The 12,396-nt window shown below is 45.3% G+C and overlaps 1 protein-coding gene across 1 annotated transcript in view; it reads left to right on the forward strand.

The window, feature by feature from the left end:
* The window catches only part of LOC119433206 (ubiquitin carboxyl-terminal hydrolase 24), a 124,772-nt gene that overhangs the window by 95,504 nt on the left and 16,872 nt on the right, over positions 1-12,396 (forward strand). Inside the window, exons 45-51 of the mRNA XM_037700362.2 lie at positions 1,061-1,171; positions 3,531-3,624; positions 4,113-4,232; positions 4,976-5,071; positions 7,315-7,426; positions 8,792-8,892; positions 10,756-10,869. Coding sequence (XP_037556290.1) covers positions 1,061-1,171; positions 3,531-3,624; positions 4,113-4,232; positions 4,976-5,071; positions 7,315-7,426; positions 8,792-8,892; positions 10,756-10,869 — 748 coding nt within the window. The remainder of the gene's footprint in view (positions 1-1,060; positions 1,172-3,530; positions 3,625-4,112; positions 4,233-4,975; positions 5,072-7,314; positions 7,427-8,791; positions 8,893-10,755; positions 10,870-12,396) is intronic.

The following is a 12,396-nucleotide window of genomic DNA, read 5'->3' on the forward strand; positions in this document are numbered from 1 at the left end:
GTGTGGTTTATATGCAGTGGCTGGTTTCATACATGAAGATAAAAAAATTTATCATAACTAGACTGCTCTTCACTACTTTATGATAGTGCCATCAATGATGCTTCTGTATTAGTAGCTTCTTAGCATTGCAACGTTTCTTGTTTGTGGTAAATTCATTTACAGTCAACATCCGATTAATTGCACTCCCTAGGGGCCGCGAAAACGTCCGAAAAATCAGGATGTCCACAAAAATGAATGCGTGCTTTTTGTGCCCCCAAGGGCCCAAGTCTCTACAGGCACGTCTGAATAGCTCTGAAGGCCTGCCGTCACACTTATTTGGCGTATCAGTGCTGTTACTGTGACAGGAGGCAACGGGGGCATGCGTGCATAATTAAGGAATACATATTGTGTCTCGTGACAGTTGCCCCGTTCTACTCTTGGTCTGCTTCACCGCAATACATAGCATAAGCTTCACCTCATAACATCGTTGTATTGCGGCAACGCTGACTTTTGAGAACCGGCATATGCAACGCGTCGCACTTTCCGCTCGTCAAAGCCATCGGCGAAGATTACAAAGGCGGCGTCGGCACCATTGCTAACAGCGGCGAATTCTTTCAGTGAAAAACATGGCAGCGAGAACAGCAAGAAGCTTGGTAGCGAATGTCAAAGCAACTAGACCTAGCGTTGCCATGGTGATGGCTACGGCTGCCAGCGGATCGGCGTGCGAGAGCGCCGGTTCAAGGCAGCGAGATAATTAAAATGGCGGTAGTGGCTTCAATTAATGCCGTTTTGGCCCTGCAAAGTTAGGAAAAATTGTACGGTGAAGGTTTTTGCGTTATAAATTTCAGACATTCTTATACCTTGGCTCTATGGGGTATGTTACAGGGCCGCAAAGGCATCCGAATTATCAGGCATGTACGAAAAATCGGTCGTTGACTGTATAACTCAAGCCACCCTCCATCTCATATTATAATGAGGATTTGTAAAAGGACTGTGTTAGTTCCTGTAAAAGGACTAAGCATTATGGCTTTTGTTTTTCGACCATTTTGCCAACTTACTTTTTTCTGTTTGCAACTGTCAGCTCTGTGGTTGGCGAGTGGGTCAAGTGCATCGAGACCATCATGTCGCTGAGCGAGGCTGCGGCATCATGGCTCCTCAAGTACATTGCCAATGCTGGCCAAAGTGTAGTCAAGTGAGTATAGTTAACTTCTGTCATACGCTCATAGTGTCCTGCTCAGAACCTTCAACCCATTTCCCCACCAGAAGCACTCGAGTGGTTGGAAATGCGAGTCTTGCATCCTCTCAGTTCAGCAGATTCATTATGTAGGACAATGTGATGGCGGCCTTAGCGGCGTTCCATTGTCCCTACATTGTTTCGGAAAGGCATAGCGGCTAGTGGAGCGGCAGCTGCGGTGTCCAGCTTATACCCGTGCCACACGGGCAAAGTAAAGTGCACTTTGAGCGAGTGCACTTCGCGGCTAGTGTCATTCGCAGGCTGCCACACGGGAACGCTTAGGGACACTCACTGCAAAGTGCATTAGCCGGCGAGTGTGTTCGGCGAACTCACTTCGCGGCGGCGAAGTGTGTAGCCTCGTTAGCAATGCTTAGAAGATACATAAAGTGATATTGAAAGAAGAGTCAGGAGCAATTTTTAATCACATTGTTTTAAATTGCTAACATTACAAGATAATAAAATGTGCCAAACCGAAAAAAAAAACAAGAACAAAAAAAAAAACTCTCGCTATCGGGCTGTTCACGACCACGCCGGATAATGACTGCGCAGTTGTTTGGCGGATCGAGTCGTTTTGACTGTTGCTGGTCAAGTTGCCGTCGTTGCCGGCGCTTATAAAGGTAGATTGTAAATGTTGTTTCTAACAATAATAAACTGTTTTCGAGCGCACATGTTTATATTACTAAATATATGCTTTCCCGTCTAACTCCCGGTTGCCATGGCCATCAATTTGAAAGAACACTTTTCTTTCTCGTGTAGCAGCGCACCGCCAAAGTGACACTCAGCGCGCTGAAGTGCACTCGCTCAAAGTGCACTTTACTTTGCCCGTGTGGCACGGGTATTAGCCAAGAACAGGAGTGAGTTCTTTGTATGCTGGCGGCTTGCGACGCAAGCTGCGCCAAGATTCGTGGCAGTGATTATGATGCATGATGATGATGGATGGCAATGACGCTACAATTACATCATCATGGTTTATCCCTGGAGCCCCTGGCTGACCTCCTGAGGTGCTAGTTTGGGGACTATCGCATTCCGGCGTGTTGGCATTTTAAGGCAATCAGAGAGGACAAGTCGGCAAATTCAACAATATGATCATAGCACCCCCACTTAAACCTATCATGGTGGCTTAGGCTCTGGTGTTCTGCTGCCGAGCATGAGGTCTTAGGTTCGGTTCCCATGTGTATGTCTTATTGCTGGCTGCAGTAACCTTAATTCAACGAGGGTAGAATGCAGAGACACTCTTGCGTCGAGCATTGTGCATGTGTTGAAGGACCCTAGGTGGTCAGAACTAATCCAGAGCGCTTTACAGCGGCTTAGGATGGTACAACCCACCAGTCAATGAATGACCTGGCTTAAGTGCACAAACAGAAAAGGTAAGGCTGTAGCCTGATCTCTTGTACTGTGGAGATTATCATACATACTGGTGGAAACTCCTGGCTTCCAGTGTGCGAGAAGTAAAAGACAAAGAGTATAGGCATCGAGTTTCCTGCAATCGCCTACAAGGAAAAGTGCGTGCTGCAGTGACGTTGCATTCATGGGAATGCTGGACAAAGGGAGCTTTAAATTGGCACCTTTCCTGGTGAGCCAAGTCACCTTGAAGACTCATCTGGCAGCCGTTGTTCTGTTGTCAAAATGGTTTAGTCTGTGCCGGCGCACTGCGTGAAGTCCAGGCAAGGTTCAAGACAAGCCAAATCGTCGTGATGTCACAGCATTCCCATTGCTTTTCAGCACCCTTTAAGATGTTTTCAATGGAGGTGGAACCAGATTTCACTTCTAGCATATTTGTAAGAAACCCTAGGTACATGTATAGTGAGAGGCAGCATTTGCTTTGGGATGACTCTCAATTCAAGATTGCAATGCACTCTCACAGTACAATATTCGTCACGTGGTATACTTCAGTGTATGCACTGAAAAAGTGTTACAGGGGCGAATTGAAGCACTCTGTGCTTCAGGGGCGCACCGACGGGGGGGATTCGGGGGTTGGAACCCCCCCCTGAGGCCGACTTAACCCCCCCTTTTGTTTAACCCCTTTTCTTTCGTTACGCATTTGAGTACTGCAACTAAGATGTAAGACGCGCAATCGTCTGCACACTCGCAAAAAGCGCATTTTATCGACAATTTCCCGTGAAGAAATCGAAATTAGTGCTGTTTAGATGGTATTGGCAAACTGTCAACCCCCCCCCTGGCAGAGATCCTGGGTGCGCTACTGCTGTGCTTAGAATCTTTAATGCCTGTCATGTCAGCATAGCTGTGCGGCGTAATGACTCAAAGAATGTGCATTTTCCTGGTTTACCAAAGAGCCATACTCTTGTCATCCATTCAGGCTGTACCTTCTGGAGTGCCTCAACAAAGAAGTGAGACACACATTTGCCCAGATCCTGGAGAAGGCACTGGTCTTCTGCCACAAGCTTGAAGGGGTGAGTACGCTAAGCTTGATAGCTGAAATTTATATCAAGCAATTTAGTTGACTATGTTGCTTTTTAGCTTTATACACTGGCTTCCAGTTGTGTGTCACTCATTTCAGTGTGTACAGTTGGCAAAGTACATTAAAAAGCATATTTTTCCATGAAAATTGATTTGAAAGTTCACCGCCACTGGTGTGGTCGTTTCTTACCGTACTTTGTTATGCGTTGTGCTGTAATTGCAACAAGCTCTTTACCTTTTTCATGTCCAATTTGTGTTGTTTCCGCTGCAATGGGTGCTTATCCCCCACACTCTATGTTGCTCTTTGTAATCTTTGTCATCTCAGCATAAACAAAATGAAGGGATAAGAAGACTTGTGTCAGCATGTGTTCTTGCGGCAGACTTTCCTTCTTGTTGTTCACTGGACTTATCCTGTATCTTCCCTCTGCTGGAAAAGCATGACAGGTTTTCGTGACAATTTACATGGATGTGATGCGTGCAGAGTTGTCTTGACCTGGACGTGGTGGGCGCCTGCCTGATCAACCTGTTGGACCAGGATGTGGCCGACAACTGCTGGCACTCATCGCAGTACTTTGGCCTGCTCAGCAACTATGCGCAGCTGGTGAGCAGAAATTAATGTTAATTTTATTTGTCTGAACGTATTGTAGGCCAGTGCAGCAATGCGCACAAAGAAATTGGTTGAATAATGGTTAGCTCTTAGGAACAAAATAAAATGACAGTGCAGTACTGTAGAACCTTGTTATAACGAAGTTGCCTCCGACATAAAATTAGCTTCCTTATTCATTATTCACTAATAAGTATGTGATATTTTCACACTGATATTGGTGCGAAACGTTTTAGATTCACTTCACTTCATTACTTCACTTCACTTTGCTCGCAACCTGTCTCGTGCCGCCCGCAGACGCGCTGAGCTTTTAAGACTATTGCAGGTGTAGCTCCGCAAACCGAAGTGCATACATGCTATCATGTTCAACAATGTCATGTGTTCACCGATGCCATGTTCCAAAGCTGAACGGGAAGCCTTCCAGGGTTAGTACCGCTAAGTGCACCATTGAGCGCATGGTCATCCTATAGGCACCCGTGTTCCAAAGCTTCCTCTCAGGCCATAACTGTCCGTGCTGGTAGGTGCGGCTAGCATAGGAGCGTGCGCACCATCTCTTGTCGTAGCTGCACAACTACCGCTCTGGCTCCCATCATCCAATGTGTGTCATACGGGGAAATCATACATAAGGAGATGTGAGAGTCGTATAGGGAAGATGAACTTACGCGAGAAGCGTCCCCACAGATTCAACTCAGCTTAGCCCTGTTCTCCTTGTAGCAGCATCCGGTCTCTGTTTTCTGCAGGGCGCCAAGGCATGCCAGCACCTGTTCAAGCTGGGAGCCTTTGAGAAGCTGATGGCATTTCTTCTTGGACCTCTTGGGGCCAACATGGATTCAGAGGTGTGTTCACGCATAGCTTTTCTTTCTTTTCTTTTTCAAATGAGAGATAGCCCTTGCAGTAGGCAGTGTATTTATTTCACAAGTCTAAAAATTGCTGCTGTGTTACTGTGGACTATGCATAAAAGAAGACAGTGTTAGCCTATACTCGCAGACAACTTTCTGTAGCAATGAAGGGGAATCTACGGAGGCAAAACACGTGCAAGTATGTGCATTCATGAAAAAAGCTCCACATTCTCGTTCGCGTTACTTTCAGCTGGGAAAAAGAAAACGTAATTATCTGATTCACAACAGGAAAATAAAAAGAAGTAACACCACTGAGTATGAAATTTGACTTATTAACAGCGGAGCTGTTTAAGCCGGCCATAATTTTTGCCGCGAGCCGCAAAACCTCGCCGAGCTATGACGTCACTGCATTGCCTAGCAACCTCATACCAGCTGTACGATAGCTTCGCAAGACTCCGCGCCTAGACACTGCATGCAGTGCATCTGCTCCGCTTGCCATTAACGTTCCGTGTAGCAGGTGTGAAGGCTGGGTTGCTAGGGTGGGAGCGGTAGTAGCAGCCATGGGGAGACCGAGGAAGAACCGCACTCCCGAGGAAGTGGCCGTTTTCCGGGAATCACGCCACTTGGCCGAACAAGAATGCAATCGCCAGCGTCGAGCTGATCCTGCATAGAGGGCCGACAAAGCCTTAGCCAAGTGACAGTGCAGAGTCGAAGCTGCGCCTCGCTTCTCCTAGCTTCGACAATGCTCCTCCTCTGCTGCGCCAGCGATGGCATCGCTGCACGTTGCATAGCGCAGCTTGCAACACCGACACCACGTTCCAATGCCGGCACCGCGTTCCAGCAGACCTGCTCCGTCAATGCGGTCGCCTAGCAATCACTTGCCCAGCTTCGCCCAGCCATGTCATTGCTTCGCGCCGCAATTCTTGCTTTGCTTAGTCATGCCAACACTTTCTGAAGCTTGGCCATGACATCACATTGATTATAAAGATCATGTCGCTGCGACGACGATAGACCCAACTCTTGTAGACTTCGCACTGAGTAAATGTAACATGGGACAGCCGAAAAAGTACAAGACTCCAGAAGAAGCTGCTCAGCTGGAAGCTCATCATGCTGCCAGCCGAGAACGAATGCGGTGATTGCTGGCTAATCCGGAGTATCGCGCCGAAGCCGCTGCTGCTAAACACGCAAAGGCTAGTAAAACCTGGAAGAAGCTAGGTCGATCACCAGCTCCGCCGTTTACTCCAGCCTTTTACCACTAGTTCGAGCTCCCCCCTTTTTTTTTTCTGCTTTTCTCTTCTGTGTTTAGGCAAGTGCAAAACCATCGCACGTGGAATCTGCGCCAGCTTCATTGTCTATTCCAAAAAACCGAAAGCGCTGTCAAAGGCTGCTCGATTACTTGGCACATTAACACACTGGCAGAAGCTTTGCCCCCTTCATTGCCAATGAAAGTTGACCACGAGTAGTCCGTGAGGAACTGAGTGCCTAAGCCTCTTGTAGTTATTGTTCATTACCTCTAACAATACAATCGTCTCACTGGAGTAATATTTTTGTTCTAGGGTTGCTCTTGTTGGCACTTGAATTTCACACCAAGATAATATTTTGTAACAGGCATGAATGAATGAATGTGTGTAGTTTAGTGGCGCAAGGGCCAGGTATGGCCAAAGAGCACCATGCCAGTGTTTTGTAACAGGCATACTTATTTTGGAGCAAAGTAAATAAATATGCATTACAAAGGGGTCTGGACATCCAGAATGTACAGCTATGATCTCAGTGATGGTGAAAGGGTCTTTGTTTTGAAAATCAACTACTGGCCTTCAGGCCTGGGTCAATCTCGCATCTCCTATAACGGGGAATGCAGGACAGAATCCATCATATAGGAGAGGAGCAAATTAAAATGGGGGCCATGAACTCTTGCCCCGTGGCCATCTGGGTCACTGGTGATATTAGTCCTTGAGGAAGGTGCCTTCTTCGAATGTCTTCTGTGGCAGTGCACTTCCAAAAAAGATGGGCCACATCAATCGCTTCTTCTGCTATGCTCTGGGAACATTTCTGTGGTTAAATGGACCAAATTAATACAGAAGTCGAACAATTTTTCAAACTCTGCTATCTTGAGCCCTCCTAATCATTTGGACTTTGCTATGGCACTGCCACGTTCTTGTTGAAAGAAACGGCAGCAAAGAGTGGGAAGTCATTTGCTGCATGTTCAGAAACTGACGCTGTTCTTGTTTTGTTTTTCTCAGGAGTCCTTCACTCGACGCTGGAGCCACACGCAGATCCACGAGTTTGGCTACCTGCACAGCACACTGATCCACCTGATCCTTGCGTGCGACCTGACCTGCCTTCACACCTGTGGTACGAAGCACTTCCTCAATCCCATAGCACTGGACCTTTTTTTGCTTGTCCAGAACGTTAATTTTCTTTCTCGCCTTATCCTCTCCCCTTATAAAAAAGTAAGTGGGACCCCTAATGTCCGTCGTTATAAGGATTAGTACTTCGTTACAAAGGCCACATCCCATTAGATTGTCAAGGCAGTAAAGCACACTGAAACAGATCAAACTTACCATCATAAGTTGGTAGCTTTGTGTTTTTTGCATGTTGTCAAGGGTGAAAGCATGCCCATTTGCAAGTCCCAGCCAGTGCGCAAGGAGCAGCTGCAGGCAATAAAATGCAGCTATTCGCAGTTCAAGGCAAAACTACCACTACGTCATTTTTCTGGCTCTCTTATTCAGACACTGATTAGACTTCAATGCATGCAAAGTTACAACAAATAGACTGCACAGACACATAAATTATTTAGTTGACAACAGGCATGCTCGTTGTAAAATCCTTCATTTAGGGGTGCCCACAGTACAGATGTAAGATGGAAAGTATTGTCACCTTCGATGTACAGGTCATTGCACAGTAAAGGTATTCAGCGGCCGATTTTTCGGACTCCCTAGGGGCCGCGAAAACGTCCGAAAAATCAGGCAGTCCGAAAAACGAATGCATGCCTCTTACTGTTCCCAGAGGCTCAAATCGCCACAGGCACGTCCAAAATAGCTCTGAAGGTGTGCCAGTACACTTATTAGGCGTATTGTAGCTTGTACTGTGATAGGAGGCGGCGGGTGCATGCGTGTATAATTAAGGAATACATACTGTGTCCTGTGACAATTGCCCCCTTTCCACTCTTAATATGCTTCACCGCAATACTTTCCTGTATGCTTCACTGCGTAACACTGCTGTATTGGGGCAAAGCTGACTTTTAGAAACCAGAATTATGCAACGCGCCGTGCTTTCCGCATTTCCAAGTTGTTGGTGAGGATTACAAAGGCGGAGTCAGCGCCATTGCTAACAGCATCGAATTATTTTTATGAAAAACATGGCACCGAACAGAAAAACGCTTGGTAGCGAATGCCAAAGTAGCTAGGCCTAGCGTTGCCGCGCTGGTGGCGACAGCTGCCAGCGGATCTGGGTGTGAGAGCGCAGATTCGAGGTGGCGGGATAAAATGGCGGCGGTGGTGGCTTCGATTAATGCCGTTTCGGACCTGCGGTCATGGCAAAAAGTACGGAAAATTGGACGCAGAAGGTTTATTGCGTCCGAAATTTCAGACGTTTTTATACGTTGACTCTATGGGGTACGTGGCAGTGCTGCGAAGGTCTCCGAATTATCGGGCATGTCCGAAAAATCGATCATTGACTGTAGTTGTAACATAGTTCATCTTTAAACATATTTTTCAGAGCCTTCGGAGGCATACCCACAACCATCAGATCTTCTCCCAATGCCAGAGTGCGTACGCAAAGCACTGTCAGGACCAGGTGCATGCCGGTACCTGCGAGAGGTGTGTATAAGACCAACAGCACTATACTAGGAGTTGTGTTCTTCAGTAGCATAGGGTGACAGACTCACTCACGAGTACTCTGACTCATACTCACTCTTACACTCGTTTCACAGGTGTAAGATTAGTCATTTGTGATTGGCGAAAGGTATGAGTGGATGTGAGTGTGATTTTAGTGATAGTCGGTTAGTTTGAGTTGGCGGGAGTAGGAACGTGAGTGAGTTTTGACAAGTGCGAGTGCATGTGAATGCGAGTATTCAGCCTGCAAAAATATTGGTGGGTGAGTACAAGTGAGCCATTCGCTTATTCTGGCAGCCTAAGTTTGGTCAGTAGAAGTGATTCTTTTATCGAAATTGCAGGCTAATGACAGATTTACTGTGCTTTTTGGTAGGTTTTTTTTTTTTACCTTAGCAGAATTTTTTGGAATTTCATATGGCAGTTAACGCAGTTCTACTCCTTGAGCTTTATTTCTCAAATGGGTGGGAATTAAAAGGTGCAATCAATTAATCCACATATAATTCAATAATTCACATTTTTTGTTGTCATCACTTTGGGGCATGCACTGCAATTTAAGAATTGGAGTCGGTCAGTTCGCAAGGCATACCCACCTTGCAGGAATTCTAAGACTGCCACCAGTTTCCAGACATGGTTCCCCAATTGTGCAGCAAAATGCATTGATGTTCCAGTTAAATTTCTCTTGCACAGCCTAAGATGTTATTTCAGTGAAAATGTGAGCGAAACAAAAGATCCTTTTGCCGCAAGTTTCAGGGCGCTTATTTAGAAAATTATGCTTGTTCCAAAATTTATTCTGAGTTTGCGTGCCTTAAAAACTCGTGGCTTCAATTCATAGATTGTGCATGTGCCCTATGGTGAGTAGATAAATTTAATAAAATTTTGATAACTAACTCAATGCTTACTGTGATATCCTATGCAGTCCTAATGTGTACATCCTCAAGTAGTCCAACTTAGGCATTTGATATATTGCTATTTTGCTATATGCGCTAGCTGAATTTTGAAACATTTTGTTGATTTTTAATAAGTGCTTGATATGTTGATCACTGTGCTACAGGCATTGCCTGTGCAAAAACTTGCTGGTCAATTTCTTGCTGCAACACATAAGTTCAACTGAACATGCCAGGTCCATGTCATGTTCAGACCTGGAACTTCAGTTGATCAGAGATTTTCCTATTGTTGTCTTGTTAGGAGCAGATTTTGGTTGCCATCAAGCGCTAACCCTTTAACAGCTGAGAGCAGGTCTCCCACATTTTCAAAATTGTTTTTTAAAAAAAGCTGCTAGGGATGAGTTCAGTTCATCTGCACTCTTTGCTGTTCATTTTGAATGCCAGTCGAGAGGTCATTGTACTTTACATATTCTGTAAGACAGTAGAGCTTGTGATGGCTTTTTGCGTGCATAGTATCAAAGTACTCAGGTGACGAACGTAACTTAACCGCCCTCTCCCATCTTTCACTATTGCTAAACGTTATCGCGTTCATTGAAAACAAAACTATGCATAGTAGGCAGTAATTTTTACCTTGTACCTTGACTATTCTTTAGTATCAGTAATAATGATCTTCTCAGTGCTGTTGTAAGTATAACTTGCAGGAAAAATAATGCCCCTTAACGCTGAATTTATGGCATGCAAGCAGCTTTATGGCGCTGGCGGCAGATGACCCGAGTTCTATATATATCCAATCTCCAGTTCATTAAGAAGGAACTTTTACGTGAATATCGGTCAGTAAATTTCGCATGTTCAATATAGAGGACGATTCACTTTATCCAGGTATGTTATATTCAGGTTTGGCTGTATTGTTAGTTTTTTTAAACCACACCTAAAGGATTAACATTGTGTGTCTTGTTTGCCTCAGGTTGTGTCCGCCTGCCGGGAGACTACAGGCTTCATGGACACCCTCGTACAAATGGTTGTGCAGTGCAGCTTCTGTAATGAGTCTTTCTCGAGCCTGATCATTCGGCTCATCATGGTGAGCAACAACTTGTCTGGCTGTAGTATTTGTGGGGACCACTGATCCCAGAATACGTACCACTGTATCTCTTCACAGGGTGAACCAGCAATGGCATTCGAAGTCAGATCGAATGCACATTCAATTCCTATGAGGTAGAGGCTTGTGCTAATTGTTGTAGCATAGATTAGATTTTGTAGGGCCTTCGCTTAGACTAAGCACAACATGAAAAGACACACATTGTGCCAACTAGCAACCATATAAGTTTGTTTCTTGCCTTCCAATTTATTCAGTCACAAAAAAAAGGAAAATGAATATAGGGGTAGGAAACAAGGCAGAGCTGTCACAACAGATTCATTATCTCTTTTTCATGCAGTTGCAAGGATGGCATGCTGATGCGCACCTCCTTTGCCCTGGTAGCACTTGCGAAACATTTGAAATATACAGTCGACAACCGATTGTTCATATACCGAATAATTCGGACAGCCCCGCGGCACTGCCACTAGCCCAATCGACATAATGTATAAGGGCAACCAAAATTTCAGACTCCTTACAGAGTGTCATGCAATACTTCAGACGCCACCTACACGACTGCGTGCTGAATATGGCCACCAAGTCAAGCAGAAATAGCTATATTTTTGTTTTGAAATGTTGGCAGCTTGGTCATCAGCCATGTTACCGGTGCTTTGCGGAACTGAAACTAGCGAAGCCTAGTCAATCTAGTAGTCGCCAATGAGAATTCTGTGCATGTATTGACTGTACTTTCGTCTATCCGTAGAGACAGCATGACAGTAAGAGAGATACCGGCTGCAACTTCGTAGCGATGCCTTCCGCTTAATATTATGCCACTCTTATCATCCACTTTTCATGGCCTGCTGATCCAATAAATGCATGCAGAGCATCGCTCTGACGACTGTCGAACCTTGAAAATTTGAAAAGGAATAGCATAAAAGGCATTGCTAGAAAATCATGGCTGTGGAATTTCTAGGTTAAGGGCAGGCTTTTGTGCCATGTTCATGAACGATCACCTTTGAAAGGTACTTTAATTTTTCGCAATGCTTCACGTGACTAGCAACAGATGCGACGGCGAGCGGCAGCATTTCCGCAAAGGAATATGATGGCATGCTTGGCACTGAGCAGAAAATGACGTCGCTCACTCGTAAACACCAACGTGTCTTGCGCTAAGTCACCTGAAAGGTAGCGTGCTTGGTACTGTGCCAAGAATGCAATCGCTCCTAGCCATCAAAGCATCTTGCGCTGTAATCACGCGAAATTGAAGGTATCTCTGAAAGTGATAATCCCAGAATGGCAGCACACCTTTCTTGGTCACTTGTGGAATAGAGTAATTTATTTTAGGGGTGACTTCGGTGTTTTGAACTCGCAATTATTCAGGCGTTTTCTATAGAGTTTTTTAGCAAATTGAGCACTGCTCAAGGGCATGTCATCTTATTTAAAATGCTCATAGTAATTATTTTCAATTTTTCTTCTCATTGTCTAATAGGTGTGTTGTCAAATCTCTTGCCAGGAGAACAGGCACTCAAGAATGTA

Source organism: Dermacentor silvarum, chromosome 11 (assembly GCF_013339745.2).
Source record: "Dermacentor silvarum isolate Dsil-2018 chromosome 11, BIME_Dsil_1.4, whole genome shotgun sequence".
Taxonomy (NCBI): domain Eukaryota; kingdom Metazoa; phylum Arthropoda; class Arachnida; order Ixodida; family Ixodidae; genus Dermacentor; species Dermacentor silvarum.